The sequence below is a fragment of the Engystomops pustulosus genome, chromosome 2 (assembly GCF_040894005.1).
Source record: "Engystomops pustulosus chromosome 2, aEngPut4.maternal, whole genome shotgun sequence".
In the NCBI taxonomy this organism is placed as follows: domain Eukaryota; kingdom Metazoa; phylum Chordata; class Amphibia; order Anura; family Leptodactylidae; genus Engystomops; species Engystomops pustulosus.
In genome coordinates, this window is record NC_092412.1 from 53187748 (window position 1) to 53207365 (window position 19618).

Here is a 19618-nt window from a genome sequence, read left to right on the forward strand (position 1 = left end):
CCATGGGAAAAACTTCGGAAATGTAATGGCTCTGATATTGAAAGGCTTTTGTCTTCAATGGTCTCACTTCTAGTAAATACTCTTTCTGAGGCAGCGGTCATGCTGTCATGCTACTATACAATGGCGCAAAATACATTTACAGAAAGTGGTGATTGTGACAATTAATAGCAACATGGACAGAAGTTCCACGAAAAACACACAACATGATCTCTTATATATTTATGAAATTACTTGCATATTTCTTTGTAATATTCCCTTAAAGACTATTATCACTTTTATATTAAATGTTTCCTGAATGATAAATGGAGTAATACTGTAATGTGGCCATATTGTGCTATGAAAAAAGTGCCACGTGATTCTAGTACAGTACTGGTGCCATACAGGGTCTGCAAGCTATAAAGTCCACACCATTCTATAAAAAGTCCACATGAGGCAAACACTCAATGATGAAAATGCACTGCATCTCAGTGCCTAATTATTGTGTCATTTAGATATTTCCAGTTTAATGCACTGATGTATATAACTTCTGTGGAAATCTTCTTCTTCCCTACATTCTTGGTCCCTTGGAAATTGTTCCATGTAACATCTTGCCCTTACCATTCTCTCAAAAGTCCATGGGGTTTTTTTAATGCATACCACGATAGAGAATTTCTCATACATGTAAAACTTACGCACCACTTCTGTAAAGAGACATCATGGAGCACATATACTAAGGGTCCGCGGAATGCATTTCCGTGGGGTTTCCTGAATTTTTCCGTTTCGCGTCGCATTTAACTGGGGATTTTGGCGTACGTGATCCGATTTTGGTGCATTGGCACTGGATTTCACGCGACACAAATCGAGGGACGGGCCATCGGACGATCCGACAGTTTCATAATTCAAATTGTGTCGCAAGACATGCACTCACATACACCGGGAAGAAGAAGGTGAACTCCGGCGGACCTCACATGCAAGATCTCGGGCGCACGAACAGAGAACACAGAATTATATTGTAATGCAAATGCTTAGAGAAAGGCATATTTGCAATGCAGCTGTAATGGCAACCTGTATATATTGAAAATGAGGTCCCTGGTGACAGGTTACCTTTAAGCAATTTGTCTGAATCCGCTTTCTGTCTTGTATCCATTGGCAGCTGAGAGATTAAGGAACCTGATAAAATTCTTTACAGAAAATCCATGGATAGTCTAATCTACTCAGAGAACTCAATCAATAAGGAAATATGCTGCAGGTTTTGAAAGAGTTAATCATTAGCCTCCTCGTCTTTCTAAAGTGGATGGTCCACAGAAGGTTCTCAGCTACACTGCTCCCTACAGGAGAAAGAACAGAAGAAAAGGTAAAAGATGCTTTCAAGTATGCTTTGAAGTTTACCTGCTATATTCATTTCAGAAATTAAAAAAAAATTGCTTCAAAGTTTAATTACACTTTAAACTTAATGAGCATCAATCTTAAACCTTATCTTTGGAGGCTCGGGCCACATGCTGTTAAAGCCATAGGCTCCTGAATTCACTGCATATCCCCAAATACCTGTTGGTGGTTTAGGGGCCCCAAACTTTATGACAGATTCTCTTTTCCATTTCCAGATTAACATCACATCACTGGATGTTGAATTCTTGACAACATTGTCAATCAGACTTTTTGATAAAAAAAACAGCAGCAGCCAATCATTAGAGCCCAAGAGGGAGCAAAACTAAAATAAGACAGGAAGAAAAAGTCACAAATAATTAAATGGCCCCAAATGGCCGGAAACAAAGTAAACCACATGAATAGACTGAAGCACATCAGCTAGACATAAGTTTTCTTGTACCAGTCGCCTCAGGCTGGATTTATAGGCAGTGTTTTAGAGGCGGTTTGCTGCCTTTCTTTTGTGGTTTTCTATCGCAATAATCTATTCTTTCAATCAACCAAGTGAAGTCACCGCATGTAAAGTAACCTCATGATAAGGACAACTTGAGGTAGTGTTCAACACATCGGCTTCAGTGTGATGTTATAAATGAATTTGGTGATAATTCATATGATTTTTATGCTGAAAGTGGCCGCCCCTAAAGCCAGTATAATATAACCTAATATAAAAAAATAATATTATATGGAACATAATGAAAGCCAATAATAGCATGATTTTGAAGGTGTATTCGTGTTGATTCCAGCGCTGCAGTGGTTATGTTTATGCAAATAAGCTACTTGTGCCAAGGGGATTGGCTATGTACCTTTTTTCATCTTTTCAATCATTGCCACGGGGACCTTCATACACACTTACTGAAGTCACTTAGCATGCACAGTGATGTATGTCTGCACGACATAGTGTTCCACAGTGCACGACGCGTAATTCGGGGAAAGATAGGACACATGCCTCACATGTGCAGCACTGTATCGCTCCATGTGCCCATTGATGATCTATGGGGGTCGTAACCGTACCTTCGTCCCCCTATGGTTGTGTGAATGCGGCCTTAGGGTGAAGACACACATGGCGTTTTTAGGCTGTTTTTGGGCCGTTTTTAGTTAGTGCGTTTTCACATTGTTAAAAACGCATGCGTTTTTGGAAAACGCATGCGTTTTTGACAGGTTTGACCAATTATCTTAATTCAAACTGGTCAAAAACGCATGCGTTTTTAACGATGTGAAAATGCACTAACTAAAAACGGCCCAAAAACGGCCTAAAAACACCATGTGTGTCTTCACCCTTAGGTTACATTCACACGATGTATGCCCCACGTACCATAGTACCTCAGCGCTGAAGAGATTAGGAGGGGGTGACCGCTGCCCCCGCCTCTCTCCATAGCGATATATGGCCACGGTGCCGTATTACGGGGAAAGATAGGACATGGTCTAAAATCTTTCAGTAAATGTGGCGCATGGCATTTCAGGTGCAAATTTCTCCAGTTTTCTGGCACAGACAGATTGATACATCTCCCCGCAATGTAATTGCGCTGTTGTATTGCGTTACAAAACGCCACTTGTAAACACAGCCTCAGGGTGCGGCACATGAGTGAGATGTTCTTGAGCTGAAAACAACAAATCTGTGGTCCATTTTTTACGGTCCATATGTCATCATAAAAGTTTTGAGGGAACAAGAGCTGTATGTCCGCAAAAACAGTCTGCAGTGCATTTTGGATGTTTTGTCCCCCATAAGGGTGATGCCACACATGATGGGGGACATTTACTATGGCGTTTCTGCCAGTTTTGTGGCGCTCTCACCACATGTTCTGCTCTCCTACCTATTTATTAGCTGTCGGGGACAGAAAAAATGCCTTTTTCCGTCTGCTCCGACTCTTCTCCGAAAAGGGGCGTGGCTTTGGCGGAGTGGAAACTCAGACACAATTAATATGTGTCACAGCCATTTTTGGGCGCTGTAAACTGGCGGAAAGTAGACCAAAAGAAAACTGGTCTAGCAGGGACTGTTGGACACATTTCTGGTGCTCGGGACAGATTTTGGTCCCGGGGACAGAAATGTCTCTGCACAGCTCTACAATATTAAATGTGTATCTTCTTTCCGAGAGCAGGTCGGTAACAAAGCCAATGCAGACACCGACACTTTAAGTAAATGTCCCCCGATGTTTTGAATCCGTTTTTGGTCCGTTTTTAAGCAGTCCGTCCAAAAACGCATGCGTTTTTGACCAGTTTTAATTAAGATAATTGTTAAAACCTGTCAACCATGCGGTTTTTAACGGATTGCTTAAAAACGGATCAAAAATGGGTTCAAAACGCCATGTGTGGCATCACCCTAAAAGTTTGAGGTAAGCTATAGAATTCTGGCAGGGACATATGAGACTTGTACGTGTGTCAAAAACAACAAAAAAGACTTTAAAAAACTATATACATTTCTGAATCTCCTTAATTGAAGCAAAGAATAAGTTCCTACGGAAGAGGTGGGAAGGGGTTAACCATCTCCCAAAAACAATCTGGAAATCGCTCCTCATAGTTATGGGATGCTGTAATGTTACAGGTTTTAAATGAAGATGCAGCAGAGAAGTGAACCTGCTATTTACATGTGAGAAGGGACAGGATAAGGAGCAGTTTCTGCTGCGTCACAGCTAAGTCATGTGACCTGTGCGGCAGCGTCACTGAGTCCTGGGTGACAAATATGACGCCCCGCTCAGGAACGAAGAGGTTAATGCCCCACACACTGCGGTACAGATAACCTGGGTGTGGCCCGGGTGGGGCGTGTTCCGTCACATGGGCGTGGCTTTCCAGAGAGGAATGAGAGAAGGCAGCCAGTCATAGAAAGAGCTGATCGGTGGGCGGAGCCATGAGTGAAAAATAGTCCAAAGTCTCCCGGAAATAAAGGAAATAATCGAGGAGCGGCAGGTGACAGTGCGGACAGGTGCGTACCCCGTACAGCGCTGCCTGTACCCCGATATGTATCGTGCCGCCGGTCACATGACTGCTGGTACCAGTAACCCTATAGATGTTACCAGCCTAAGCAACTGGCCCCTGCCTTTACCTCCTGGCATCCTAGGGGGTAAATGCCCATAGCACAGGCAGCACTTACTGTTATGTCACATGAGTGACAGTGCAAGAATCTATGTGTAAGGCTCCGTTCACACCTAGTATTCAGCAGGTTCTGTTCCTCCTTCCGTTATCAAATATAGCAGAAATAATTGGCGCAGTCTTTTCTTTTGCTATTGTAATGGAAGGTAAATGTTACGTACATGGGAACAGAAGACTTAAATTTGCCTTCTATTGTTAGTTTACGTTCCCACTACCATCAGCATTTCCATTTATTTATCTCCTGTAAAAAGGAAAAACGGATGATGTATAAACTGAACATTACTGAAGACGTGTCCGTTACTGTCTGTTTTTAACATTCGACATGAGCGGACACAAAGTTTCTCCTGCTGGCAGTCACAGCCATGGCTAGTAGCTTGGGGCTTCAGTTTGGGGCCGAACAGCCAATCCTGATTCTTGGGGTCTCTTATTATGACAAATCATCAATCTGTATCTATCTATCACACTTATCTATAATCTATCTTCATTGTATCCATAACAAACTGCATGGATAAAAGATCCATGCCTAATTGACTATGACGGATGACCAAAAATGTACATTTCTGTCAATGGGATTTTTAGCTCTTGCGCTAAACCTCCATTCTTTACTTTTTTAACGGAGGTAAGGAATGGAGATATAAACGTTAGTGTGAACTGAGCTTAAGGCTGGGGGTAAATGGAGACTGGCAGTAACCATTGAGAAGTGTGTTACTTTATAGCTCTTTCACTAATGTGAGTTGTGATGCATTGGGGCCTAGAGGATTTTACAATTTAAAAATATGTATCTTTGCTGGATTTTCTTGCAGCTAGTACTGGTAGTAGCAAATTTTGCAGTCAACATTAAAGGGAAATAACCCCCACGATTCTACTTATAAAGGTAGATCGGGTGGTAGGAGGATGTATGGGACGTGAGGATAGCTCTTTTTAGAGCTAATCTTCACGTCCCGTTATGTTTTTGAGAACTTAATTGCCCTAATATGTAAGTTTTGTAAAGCGGCTACTGGGGTGTGGAGTATCCAGACATAAGGCTACACCTCGCAGCTACTCCACGCCCCAGTAGCCTCTTTACTCCTCCTACCCTGAGCTCTACAGCGCGCAGCTCTTTGTAGCTGCGTGTCCTCGTCCAAGAAGCCGGAGCTACTGCGCATGCAGGGCACACATCTACAAGGAACTGCGCGCAGATGGTAGGAGGAGTAAAGAGACTACTGGGGCGTGGAGTAGCCGCGATGTGTAGCCTCCTGTCCGGCTACTCCGCGCCCCAGTAGCCGCTTTACAAAATGTACGTATTAGGGCAATAAAGTCCAATACATCCACCTACCACCCGTTCTACCCTTATAGGTAGTATTGTGGTGGTAGGTTCCCTTTAATGGGGTTTTCCCATGAAACAAGTAAGGCCCTATCCACAGGTTAAGGTCTGAAGTTTGCAGGTTACAGCGCTCGTCAGATGCTTGAGGTATCTGGCGGCACCAGAGAGGGGAGGACGAGCACTGGCGTATGATAGCAGTTCCCCATGGTGCTTGTTACTGATCGCAAGCCATCAATATTACAAAGTTTGAAAGACTCTTTATCACTTTCCTTCAAGTGTCCCATGTGAACAGAGAAGTGGTCTCTTCATTCACTGTTATGGGACACCATCAACGATTTTCACAGTGTAAAAAAGACAAAAATTTCCATCCATATGTGGTCTTGATGTGCGGTTCACTAGGTAACACAATAAAGTGACCCTTCAAGTAGTTGGGATAAGCTAGTGACATCATATGCCTGCCTTTTGCTTTTTTTGTGGATTAACAAAATGACTATTTCTGTGGACATATGGCTCAGCAAATGATGGCACAATGATGGCACAAGGACGATAGATACACTTTGAGGTTCACCTAGTGCAGTAACGGGCTGTGTAACATTGGGATAAGCCCCCTGCACACAAATATTGTTTTTATGTTACATATTAATGCAGTGGATAGCACAGAGACAAATCTACTTCTATGGGCTCACACATTGGATCTGTGTGTGAGACAACTGCCTGAGCTGCTAAACTCAATGCATGTAGTCTCAGGCCGCAGTCACATGTGGCGTTAGCATTGCATTTCAAAATGTAATGCTAACAGCACATGTATATAGTGAGTAGGTTTTGAATTGCATTTTTAAACGCTCTTCAAAGGCGGCAGGGAGAAGCTTGACCTATTGCGTTTACATTGTGTTTACGTAAAGTTGTCATTAACGCTGTAAACACACATTTACTAAAGCCCCTGCACCAGTTTTCTGTCTGACTTTGCATGTTCTTTCTAGTGCAAACTTCTTGCATATGGATTTTAAGAAGTGTCTGCGCCACAAATGTATTGCACACCACTCATTTGTCGTGATACATCAAATGTCGTGACGGCACTTTACTTGACGTAGCACAAAATTCTGCACTGTAAAGGCGTTCCGGTGCACAGTCGAACCGTGAGCCACATTTATCATGCAGAGTCCAACAGAAATGTGTTGCACGCCCCATGTTAAAGGTGCACCGAAAAAACTTTGGCACACTCTGTTGAGCAGTGCAGAGAGCACCAGATTTATGAAGACCGTGTACCACAATTTGTGAATCTGGCACCCCCTGCACATCCCACAGGCAAACTGCACATAGTGAAGTTTGCACTGTTTTTGATAAATGTAGACCAATGTTTATGCAATGTTGTTGCTCTCCAATCAGGCCAAGCATCTACCTGCAGTCTCTACGTTTCAAAACTCTATGTATGAACATGGCCACAGGCACAAACTATTGAACAATGGGGATAAACGTGAAATATTTTGTCCAATTTCATGTAAACCCTTGATGACCTATGGAGAAAAAATCGTTAGTTTGTATATTGCTGAGTGACTCATTGGACTCCTCAGGCTCTGGTTAATGTACACTAGTATAATGACTTGTCTATTGACGTTGTTAGGGACCCCACCCTGTTCTGGAACTGACCATACAAGTCACAGTCATGCTGCTAAGCGAACAAGCTTGGATATACAGGTTACTAATAAGGGAAAAAGCTCTTCAAGTCTACCTCCACATCGTAAACCGCCCCCCACCAGGGCAGATTTATCAAGAGGCTTAGACATTCCAATGTATACGGCGCGCGGCTGCGTGGTGAACATTTGCAGGATATAGCGAGTGTGCAGACGCAGGGCAGGAACACTACACGGCCAGCCATGCCCACTTCATACCCCTTCCACACTCTTGAAGTGGCGTGAAGGGGAAAATAATCTCATCTACTGGCAATTTGCAATTATTTCAGGGCTTATACACCAAAAACTGGTCCTGATAAATGCCAAACATTGAATTGGGATGATCAGCAGTACAACTGCATTAGATGCAATATACTATGCTTGCGCTAGGACATTCTTAGCCCTTACAAGACTCATCCCTTTTTCTATTTTTGCGTTTCTGTTTTTCACTCCCCTCATTCCAAAAGCGATAACTTTTCTTATTTGTACATTTTACGTACATAAAATTCCAAGTGCAGTTGAATTGACAAAAAAAAAACAGCGGCGCGTTCTCCGTCGAGGATTCGGGTCTTCCGGCGATTCACTAAGGTAGTGCGCCCGATGTCCACCAGGTATCGCTGCTGCGCTGAAGTCCGCCGGAGTTCACCATCATATCCTGGGTGCAGGTAAGCGCGTGTCAAGCGACACATTTTTAAAAAAAATACTGCTGGTTTTCCAAAGACCACGCCCCCCGATTTCCGTCGCATGCATGCTGACGCCAACGTGCCACAATCCTATCGCATGCGCCAAAAACCCGGGGCTATTCGGCACAAACAAGTAATTTTCGGGAAACCCGACGAAAAACAGCGATTCAGGCCCTTAGTAATGACCATAGTTCGTTTGGGCTATGTATTTACGGCTTTTATTCCTCTTCCTCTTTATTCTTTGGGTCGATACGATCACAGGGATACCACATTTATATAGGTTTTATTAGGTTTTAGTAAACAATTAAAATCTTTTGTACAAAAAAGAAAATTTGCCATTGTGCCAATAACTTTTTTTACACTTTGGTATACCTATGCAAAGTGTCATTATTTGCAGTAGATGCTGGCGTTTTAATTTTTCATTACCGTTTGATAATTTTTTATTCAAATATTCATGGATGGAAAAATGGTGAAAAATTTTCCATTACAGTGTTCACAGCCAAGAACATTTTTTTAATATATTTTGATAGAACGGACATTTTGGGACGCACTGATACCTAACATGTTTATGATTTTTACTGTTTATTTTGCATTATTCATCAATTTTACTGATGCTCTCTAATAGCCTGTCATTCACAAGCAATGTTAGGTGCTGTGGTCGTGTTCGACTGTGACACTTAACAGGTTATCTGCTGCGATTGGTGCCAGCATCAACCACGGCAGTAACAGGCGGATGTCAACTGCATTACACAGCTTACACCTGCTGTGTATGGTGAGAGTTCAGCATGTGAGCTCTATCCATACACCACCTGCAGGACATAATAGTAGATAATAAAACATGTACAAAACAGTCCCCAACTTAAAGAGAACCTGTCGCCCTTAAAAACAGCACTAGGAGCTGCTTACTAAAGTAAGCAGTTCCTACTGCTAAAACAAACGCAGCATTGTTACAATGATAGCGTTATCGGAAACCTCTTATAACGCTATCTAACACCGCTACGCTGTACACTAGAAAGAGCCGTTCGGCGTATTCATGAGGGGGTGGGATTAGGGGTGGTGACTGCAGCATGACGCGCATCCTATGAAGAGGGCGGTCTGGGGAAGAGACAGCGCCCCCTCATGAATACGCTGGCTCTGAGAGTGGTCCAGCATTTCTAGTGTACAGCGCTGCTGGGACTGTTTTAGCACTTGGGGCTGCTTACTTTATTAACAGCTCCTAGTGCCGTGTTTGAGGGTGACAGGCCCTCTTTAAGGACACCAAACTTGCGTGCAGATTACATGGGCATAGTAAAATTTGTCATACAGAAACAATGGGGGAGATTCATTATAGCTTATCTTTTTCTGGCAGAGAAACTAATGAATCTCCCCATCCCCTCCAGTTTTTTGGCTTCTCCTACCCCCACGACACTTTGGGCAAGTTGGGGCGGAGAGTGGACAGGAAGTGGGACGGGCAGTGAATGCCGGGCCCGCCACATTCACTATAATCTATACTTTTCATTTATAGTGGTTGCAATCACTGGGAACCCCACTGGTCAAGAGAACCATAATTAATGGGGGAGCAGGTTGAACATGTGTACAGCCGCTTCATCAATTATGGTTGTCTTAATCAGTGGAGTTCCCAGGGAATGGACCCCACTGATCTATTAAAAATGGACCCATTTAAATATAAACAACCTATCCATAAGGTCATCAATATTTGAATATAGGAATGTGACACCCAAAATCTCCACTCACTTCAGTAGGAGCTGAGCCCAGAGAATCCCTGAACCCTGTCTACACAATGGACTAAGCTGTCACCAGCTACATCTTGTGTGCAGTGGTGCTGAGTGATCGAGTATTACTGACCTTTGTTATAACATAGACTCCCCCTTTAACACATGGTGCACCTGACACTGCGCAGATCTCCAGTAATGAAAACTTCTAAAGCTTCTCTGACAACTGGATTAGAGGTTACATGCTTTGGCATGTGTGTTAGAAAGTGGGGGTGATGTTATATTGGAGTAATGCCTGTTTCGTTACCATGTATATACCGCGCATCTTCTGTAAATAGTGATCACACAGTTGTATACGGTATGTGCACACTCCGGGTGTATTGATGTCTCTCTTCTGTGTCTCCTGGGACTGATGTAGGATACTATTTTGTCTATGCAGTGGTATAATAATAGATCAAACACTGACCACACAGAATTCATCATTGCTGGCGTCGTGCCTCTCCCCCTTCTTCTGTCCTCTAAAAGCAGGTGCAGGTTGTACATCTCTCCGGCTGTTTATTTAATGTATTATGCAAAACATGTTCAGCCAGAGGACAAACGAGAGCGTAAATGGCTTTGCGCCAAATGAAATGCTCTATGCACTGGCAAAAATGGGTTTTCTGCAACTAACATATTGGTCACTTATTGTTAGGTAAAGTTTCAGATCGGTGGAGGTTTCTTGCTGCTTGAAGAGACGGCAGAGTTTCGATGAGTCTTCACTTCTTGCCACGCACAGCGCCATACTTTGTGCAGTGGATTTGCTTGGTATAACAACTTGGCCTTCTATGGGACTGGAGTGCAAACAGTACAGTGACTTATTAATGTGGCATCATCAGTGTTTGAAGCAGAAGTGACGCTCTCCACAGGCCTTCTATAGCCTTAGACAGCAGATTTTTACCTACACCCAAGGGTGTGTTTTAATTGGACATATATTCCGTGCATCTTGTGCATTCCCTGACTTTTTTTTTTTCCTTTAAAAGCCCAGGCGTGGACAAGCTTAGAGCTGATTTACACAAATGTATTCGGTCTATGCAACACAGACAGAACACAGAATGCTTGTCATATTTCACAGACCGAATACCGGGCTGGGGAAAGGGAGTTCAAGTAGCATATACCTAATGCAAAGAGACCTACCAGTAAGACTCACAGGCCGTACTGAAAACATGATTACAGTATATCATGGTGGAGGAACTCCTTGCATCATGATGCTTGGACTCCTGTCTCCAGAACATCATCACTGACACTGTCTGGGGCTATCTGGGACAATAAAAAGCTAAAATTGTCTGTTAGGCTCGGTTCATACATCGTTTTTGTCATACGTTGTAAGGTGGGATACATTTCCTTTTGCCACATCTTTCCGCCCTCAACGGCTGCTGTCACTTAAACGGAACCTGTCATCTGAAATTGGTCTAATAAACCCCTACTAGTATGTTGTGAAGCAGCCGAAAACCTTCTAGATCATGTTTTTTTCATGGCCCAGTTTGGCTGTATCATCCAGAAAATCTTCTTCGAATTGAGAAGGTTGTGAAAAGTCAAGGAGGCGGAGAGTTTAAAACTGAAGTCAAGCTCTCCTCACCCCAGGACATCCCCTTCATTGTAACTAAAGCCCCTGCATCCAGCGACATCACTAACCAGATCTTCTGAATTCTGACAAATGATGTCAATCACAGGGAAGGAGGCGGGGAAGGTGGGGAAAGCTTGATTTTAGTGTTAAAGTCTCCGCCTCCTTGACTGTATACAACCAATTCAGATCTCACTTCAAAGTTGATTTTCTGGATCACATCACACTTGGCCATGAAAGCAACAGGATGTAGAAGCTGTTTGGGTGCTTGACAACATACTGCTACGGGGAACCTTCCTTCTGCTGAGCGACGTGGACAGCGTGGGGATACAGGACTGTTGTACTCAGCTCCCCATAGACTTCAATGGCCTCCATTGAGTGCATACGTTGCTCAGCAGGAGGCATCAGGATGTAAAGACGTAGCTTGATGTGTATTTCCATTCAGGTTTTTGCATATATACAACGAATATTGGCCAGAAGGAGACAAAAACTATGCAAAAGCTGAGAGTGTACATTGCTGAGCATGTACATAAAAGGAGATGAGAGCCTATCCTTAGTGTTTTGGTGCCTAACTTGTACTATTTAGGTTGAAGTTTCAATATCCTGTTTGTTTTGTAGAAGTTCAGATAAATGTAGTTGTCTATCATTTGAAAAAATGTAATTTAAAAACATTAGGAGAGGATTGTTATCCTAGAAACGGTGCCGTGGGCTTTGTCTGGTGGTGCAGCTCAGATCCATTTATTGAATGATGATAAACTACTGTAGCAGACACAGCCCATGATGCTTATTTAACAATTTTGCCCTAGAAAACCCCTTTTAAACAGTAACATCACGAGAAACATGTTCGCCCCTATCTGTTTATCCAGCACTTTGTCCTTCTCTTGATAAGTCATTTCTTTGTATTTGTACTTTGCCCTGAGAACATCCCACATATCCAGTTACACTTCTCTACCATAAATGTGTCTAGTTACATTTTTATAGTCAGACGTGGCAATGAGAATTGATACATTTTACATATTTTCTGTAATAGTTGAAGGGGTTTTCCATCACAATAAAAAAGACCCATATGGGGGGCATTCACAGAACAAAAAGTAATTCATTTCTTCGAGTATGTACTCATTTTCTGTTGTCTCCCGACAAAAATAGTAGACCTGGCCAGAGAGTTGAATAACCGTTAGTGAAAGACGTTTTCCAGGAAATCCAGAAAGCCCTATGGGGCCTAAGGCAGGGGTGCTAAAAAGATGGAATACTTCCATTGCTCCCGTTCTCACAGCGCTTCAGTATCTTCGGTTTTCAGCTCTGTATGGCGCTGATGGGTTACGGAGGGACACAGGACCCGCCTCGTGCAACAAGTGGCCTCCTCGAACAGGGGGATACCAGAGGACGTGATTCCTCGCAGTCCATACATACTTTATTTTAGGTCATTTTGAAAATCTATCCTTGCTTTCAGTCAATTCTACTATAAATGACGATTAACCTAATATATTTCCAATGTCTCAATTGACATAGAGTTTTTTTGTTTCTGTTTAGAAAGAACTTCTGGCAGAACCATGTATCCTAATGTTCCAGGTACGTATCTTGCCGTCGGTATATCTCTCCAAGAGCTAATTTGGTTACTGTTTAATCCTTTGTAGCGTAGTTCTGAGAACATGGTTGGTTGGTTTTGGCACCCAAAAAGTATTTAGTCATGTGTAGTACAACATTTAGCCCCTTCCTTTTTTCTACTTCTTCAATATTGCTTTATACAGTTTTGTGAGAGAGGGAGGTCACATAGCGCATGTATTATGAAATGTTGTTTTTAAACCAAGTTACAATTTTTGTAAAATGCAAAGTTGTCTTGCAAAACATTTGCAGACCAAGTTACTTGTAATCCAAGGTTCCACTGTATATGTTTATTAGGACATCTACTTCTGTATTTTAGCAATAAAATGAACTTTATTTGTATGTTAATGAAGCAAAAGCATTTTCCCTCCACCTCCACTCCCGATCTGTGTTAGAGCTCATACTCGCTGCTGCAAAATTTCCAGAAGGAGCAGGGAGCGTGTATTCGGCCTCATGCAAAAGGCTCCATACTGACTGCGCCGCAAATTATGGATCAGCAATCGCCCTGCCCATGTCAGCCTGGCCAGAAACTACAGCATGACCTGTTATTTGTGCCCCACATACACACTCTCGCGTGCATGAGGCCTTAGCCAGAGCATGGAGGGGTCCTAAGAAGGCCCCACTGAAAGCACTTGTGCTTCTTTTCAATAACGATAAAGTTCATTTCATAGCTAAAATACAGGAATAAAGCTCCTAATAAACATATTTGGGGAGATTTATCATACGCCGATGCTTATGCACCAGTGAATGATGAACACCCTGCCCCTCCGCCACTGTCGGAGCCTCCTGATGTGTTGGGCAGGTGATGTCCAATTCTATGCCAGGCCATTCTGGCGTGGAATTGCACCACAGCCAGTGAACTTTTTTCTTAGAATAGAATTATAACTTTATTATCACCATAGGGGAAATTAGTTGTGTCACTGAAAAAGACCGCCATCTTGTTACCTACAGAATACAACCTCAGATTCATATAAATACACACATATAGTAAACATATATAAATTACAATATATAAAAATTTAGACAGAACAAGCACTAGCCACTACAGACTGATCAGGCCCCAACATACCACAGCGTAATAGAGTGCACTAGCCACTACAGACTGATCAGGCCCCAACATACCACAGTGTAATAGAGTGCACTAGCCACTACAGACTGATCAGGCCCCAACATACCACAGCGTAATAGAGTGCACTAGCCACTACAGACTGCTCAGTCCCCAACATACCACAGTGTAATAGAGTGCACTAGCCACTACAGACTGATCAGGCCCCAACATACCACAGCGTAATAGAGTGCACTAGCCACTACAGACTGCTCAGTCCCCAACATACCACAGTGTAATAGAGTGCACTAGCCACTACAGACTGATCAGGCCCCAACATACCACAGCGTAATAGAGTGCACTAGCCACTACAGACTGATCAGGCCCCAACATACCACAGCGTAATAGAGTGCACTAGCCACTACAGACTAATCAGGCCCCAACATACCACAGTGTAATAGAGTGCACTAGCCACTACAGACTAATAAGGCTGTAGTGAGCCTACAGGTGCACCAGACCACTCTGCTGCCAAATGTGAAAGCGGGGTAAAGGGGAAAAGTATAATTTCAGGCCTTGTACACCAGGAAACTGCCCTGCTAAATGTCCCCCAGAATTATAATCACGCTGCAGGGATCTATCTTTCTGGTAGATATTGCCCACAAGTGAGTTAGATGCATCCAACTAGCATCAAATTTGCGTTGGTTGCTTACTAGAACATCCGTCCCAAATGCTCCGCAACCGGAATAAACTCAGGATGTCAGTTCAGTTCCGATTGCTTAGCGTACATGACAGATGTTCCATCAAGTGAACAATGCAAGTTGAACGCATCAAACTTGCTCGTAGGCAGTAGACCTAAAGGACTTTATATGGTACCCATAGTATAGGTCATTACTAGTTATAACGTTGTGGGGGGGTCTGCTTGAATTAGACCGAGCTGCAGTTACCAAGCAATTACCACTAAAATACCAGCTCTACTACTATAGTAATATGCAATTAACTGATTCCAACAGTAGGGGGAGCACTACAAACCCTTTCACCATATTAGTGCTGGGAACCACAGGTCTGATCTGATATTGATGGTTTACCGTATGGTAAAATAAATTTAGGTAACCCCTGTCCATATGTTGCAAATATCTATTTCCTGTTGTTATTTGCTACCTTCAAGTTTAAATTTGAATAGGTAGGTGATAGTGCTCAGGTGTATATACTGTATTAGGACTTTTTCTACTGATACCCTCCAGTACACACCATTGTATTTTTACACAGATCGGTGAGATGCTGTTCATCCAGTCCATTGGAAGAAATACAGTAAAGATGTTGTATGGCTAGTGGATTCTCATCTAGACCATCCACTTTTTTTCCTGTAAATGAAAGGGTTTTCCTATAAATTACACTCACACCTTACCACAACACCAATTACGGTAATTCACTTCTGAGCACTACTGCTCTATTCACATGGGGTCATCCGGGACCTAGGTTATCTTTGGATATCTCAGCTTTAAGATCCCTGTGATGGACCAAGAATGAAGGCAAGAGAAGTGTCATTTGTGAAACATCCCCTGTAACATCTTTTTTTTTTTACTCTTTATTGTCAAATAGGACAGGCGGGTTACCCACCAAATCCAGCATATCCACCAGCCACTAACCCAGCATACCCTCCAGGTCCACCTTTACAGCCTGGTTATCCAGCAGGACAACCTGTATATCCCCCAGGCAATCCTGCTTATCCTCCTGGTCAGCCTGGATATCCTCCAGGACATCACCACCCGATTCATCCTGGGCAACCTGGTTACCCACCTCCACATTCTGGACCGTGCCCACCTGGTATACCTGGGTATCCAGTGAATCCTATGATGCCTGGCTATCCTATGGATAAAAAAATGAGAAAGAAGATGAAGAAGGCTCACAAAAAAGCACACAAGCATGGCCATGGGAGGGTAAGTGTCAGATCCATCCATCTATCTATCTATCTATCTATCTATCTATCTATCTATCTATCTATCTATCTATCTATCATCATTACCCTGACCCAGCCACAGATCTAGTAGAAATGTGGGAATAAAAAATGAGAACAGCACCAAACAAACTCTTTTTAAGATTCAAGAATACAGTGATGTGTCCTGAAGTATTGAGAGCAATGTATTCAGATTTAATTCCAGCGTCTTATAATAAATAATGCATGAAGAGGGAGATGACATGTGAAGCCGCACTGCTGGGGATTAGGAAGCTGCTAATTGACTATACAACAGGAAAGCAACTATCAGGAGGCTGCCGTTATCTCACAGTGTAATGTAAGGAGCAAGTAATAGAAAACACTCATGTGTTGGTTGTATGTGGTAAAGGTTTGGGTAAAGGGTTTTCAAAAAGGTTTGTTGTTCAACATCCTCTAAGTGACCCTTTGGAGAGTTTTCCATCCCCTGTGGTTCCTTTTGTTTAGGAATATCCTGCCTAAGGTCGTGCAAACCATTATCAAAGGTGACAAAACCAACAATGGTTGGACTCCATAGTCCATGCTCTTGTGTAGAACATATGCATTGGTTGGCCATCACGATGAGGTGTAGATAGATCCCTTTTCCTTTTACTGATCAGCTACTGCATGTTGTGGCTTGGATTCCACAATCCTTCTGTAGGTCTCCTGTAGAATCTGACACCAGGATGTTAGCAGTAGATCCTTCAAGTCCTGGAAGTTGTCAGGTTGGACTTCCATAAAATGGTACCTAAAGCTATTCCTGAACATGTTAAACGCCTAACAAAGCCATTAGAGACTACTATTTTCATGAAGGGGTATGCTGCTACACCTGCAACAACATTTTAGGTGGAAACAGTAATCATCAGAAAATTGCCCATAGCATCGCATAACAAAAATGTTCTTGTTTCTAACATAACCAGTTGTAGAGCTTAATGTTCACATGTAGCTTAAAATCTGCTGGTAGTGTGAACCTAGCCCAGTAATGGTTAAACTTTTGAGCTTGGCATGTCGAAATTTGTTTAAAAATAAAAACAAGTATACTGTAACTCAAGCGGTGTGTCACTTCTAGAACAATCCATAATTTTGTGATATTTGTAGCTCTAATAACAAAAAGTTCTCTTCGCCCAGTATTGCAGACTTTTGGTGGCTATTATTGCAGATTTTGGTAGCTGATGAAAAATAATGGGGGTGTATGGAGAACACACGCCTGAGATGACTCTTCTATCCCCCCCCCCTGTAGTCACTGGAATGGACCTTGGTTCAGCCATCTGCCGCTGACCGGGTATCTATGGGATGCAGTTCTAGCGTGTCAGCTGCTTGGGTGCAAGTCCACAATAAATTTAGTGGGGGTTTGCCTCTGTATGCTGTCAGCTTTCTTCATGTTGACCCAAATGTCTCGGCGTGTCACCTCTGACACCCTTGTGTCATAACTTATCCATCAGTGGTCTCGCCTAATTTAAGCTTGCACATCTGTATTCCATTCCTTATATCCAGTTCGGTTTAGGGAAATTTCTGCTTGACTTGACATTTAAACATAAACTAAGTTTTGAAAAGTTTGGTTCAGGTTCCTTCTTAGTTATAATAGTCTCCTTGGTTGACAACTATACATTTGGGCACATATACTAAGGGTCCGCGCGGCGTATTTTCGTCTGGATTTCCGATTTGCGCCGCATTTAAATGGGTTTTTTGGCACACTCAATTGGATTTTGGCGCAATTGCGTTGGCGGGATTTACAATTCAAATTGTATCGTAAGACAATGCAGTCACATACACCGGGAAGAAGAAGGTGAACTCCGGCGGACCTCAGCGGGGAAGCGACAGAGGCAGGAAAATTGACACACGATCTTGAAGAATCGCGCCGAACTTCTCCCTCGTCGGAGAACGCACCTCAGGGATCACAACAGGACTGGGTAAGTAAATCTGCCCCAATGTGTCCAATAATAAATAATCAAGGGCAGTATGGTGGCTCAGTGGTTAGCAGCTTTGCAGCGATGGGGTCCTGGATTCAAGTCCATCCAGGTCAACATCTGCAAAGAGTTTGTATGTTCTCTGTGTTTGTGTGGGTTTCCTCCGGGTCCTCTGGTTTCCTCCCACACTCCAAAAACATACTGGTAGGTTGTTTAGATTGTGAGCCCCATGGGGACAGGGACTGATTTGGCAAGCTCAGTGTAGCACTGTGTAATCTGTGTGCGCTATATAAATAAAGGAATTATTATTCTATTATTAACCTTATTTTTACTTACTGTTTTGTAATTATAGTATATAGCACCCATGTGTGCTGTAGCAATGTACATCAAATCGACTTCTATCTCTGGTAAATCTGATTGGTTAATTTATATGGACATACTGAAATCATTTTCATAGGAAGCTACATTATATGTGTGGAAGAAACCTAGGGAATCCTAAGGGGAATAAAATAAAAATTACTACTAGAACCCCAATGGTGCTGAGAGTCTGGGGGGGTGTTCTTTATATCCCTATTCTCAGGGCTAGTGGTGGTCCTATTTATATTCTATTAAAATAGAAAAACCTATAGATTGTAAATTCAATATATTTTATGCTATAATGAAGATGCTGTATATAATGCATAATCTTGACACTTATTCTGTCTCTTTCTGCAGAGATCATCTTCTTCTTCATCCTCCAGTAGCGACTAAGACACATTTCCAATTAAAGAAAAATCCTTAGGGTTAATCCCCTGCACCAAAGTCTAGCATGCACTGATTTTCACAGAAGACTAGCCTGCTGCAGACCCAAGTGTCTTATATATGTCATTATCTTGGTCGAATGTAATATTTTCTGCAATGCGTTGCGATGCCATACCGTCTTACAGTCCTCTATATCTCATTGTAAAGTGAAAAGAATGTGATTCCAAAATTGCTTTTAAAAATAAAGTTTAATTTACAGTATGATTAACCTTTATTATTAATCCAAAACCAATGGAGGTCCTATGTTAAAAAGTTGGATGGTGGTTTGAAATGTTGCTTTATATTTCATAATTAAAGCATATTTCATACAGTAGTGCTATGATCATATGCTCATTGGTAGGGGGCGTGGCTGAGGGATGTAACAGGTTTGTATTACACTGAGCTGTCTGCTGTGAGATGGAAGGGGGCGTGGCTGAGGGATAGAACAGCAGTATTGTATCACACTGAGCTGTCTGCTGTGAGATGGGAGGGGGCATGGTTGAGGGATGTAACAGCAGGATTGTATCACACTGAGCTGTCTGCTGTGAGATGGGATGGGGCACGGCTGAGGGATGGAACAGCAGGATTGTATCACACTGAGCTGTCTGCTGTGAGATGGGGCACAGTTGAGAGATGGAACAGCAGGATTGTATCACACTGAGCTGTCTGCAGTGAGATGGGAGGGGGCGTGGCTGAGGGATGGAACAGCAGGATTGTATCCCACTGAGCTGTCTGCTGTGAGATGGGAGGGGGCGTGGTTGAGGGATGTAACAGCAGGATTGTATCACACTGAGCTGTCTGCTGTGAGATGGGATGGGGCACAGCTGAGGGATGGAACAGCAGGATTGTATCACACTGAGCT

At 42.8% G+C, this 19618-nt stretch overlaps 1 protein-coding gene across 2 annotated transcripts; it reads left to right on the forward strand.

The window, feature by feature from the left end:
• Positions 1-4101: 4101 nt before the first annotated feature.
• PRR13 (proline rich 13) lies at positions 4102-18978 on the forward strand. 2 transcript variants are annotated; one of them, XM_072134628.1, is made up of 4 exons: positions 4102-4302; positions 12984-13022; positions 15700-16037; positions 18691-18978. In XM_072134628.1, the coding sequence occupies exons 2-4, from the start codon at positions 13004-13006 to the stop codon at positions 18724-18726; spliced, it is 393 nt and encodes a 130-aa protein (XP_071990729.1). In that variant the 5' UTR covers positions 4102-4302; positions 12984-13003; the 3' UTR covers positions 18727-18978. The 2 variants fall into 2 exon arrangements, with proteins under 2 accessions (XP_071990729.1, XP_071990728.1); XM_072134627.1 differs by having other exon boundaries at positions 4105-4318.
• The last annotated feature ends 640 nt before the right edge of the window (positions 18979-19618 follow it).

What these genes read in the sequence shown, in the direction of transcription:
- PRR13 (XM_072134628.1), top strand. An exon ending in ACAAGCATGGCCATGGGAGG is followed by an intron (nt 16,038 to 18,690) that starts GTAAGTGTCAGA and finishes CTCTTTCTGCAG; the next exon opens with AGATCATCTTCTTCTTCATC.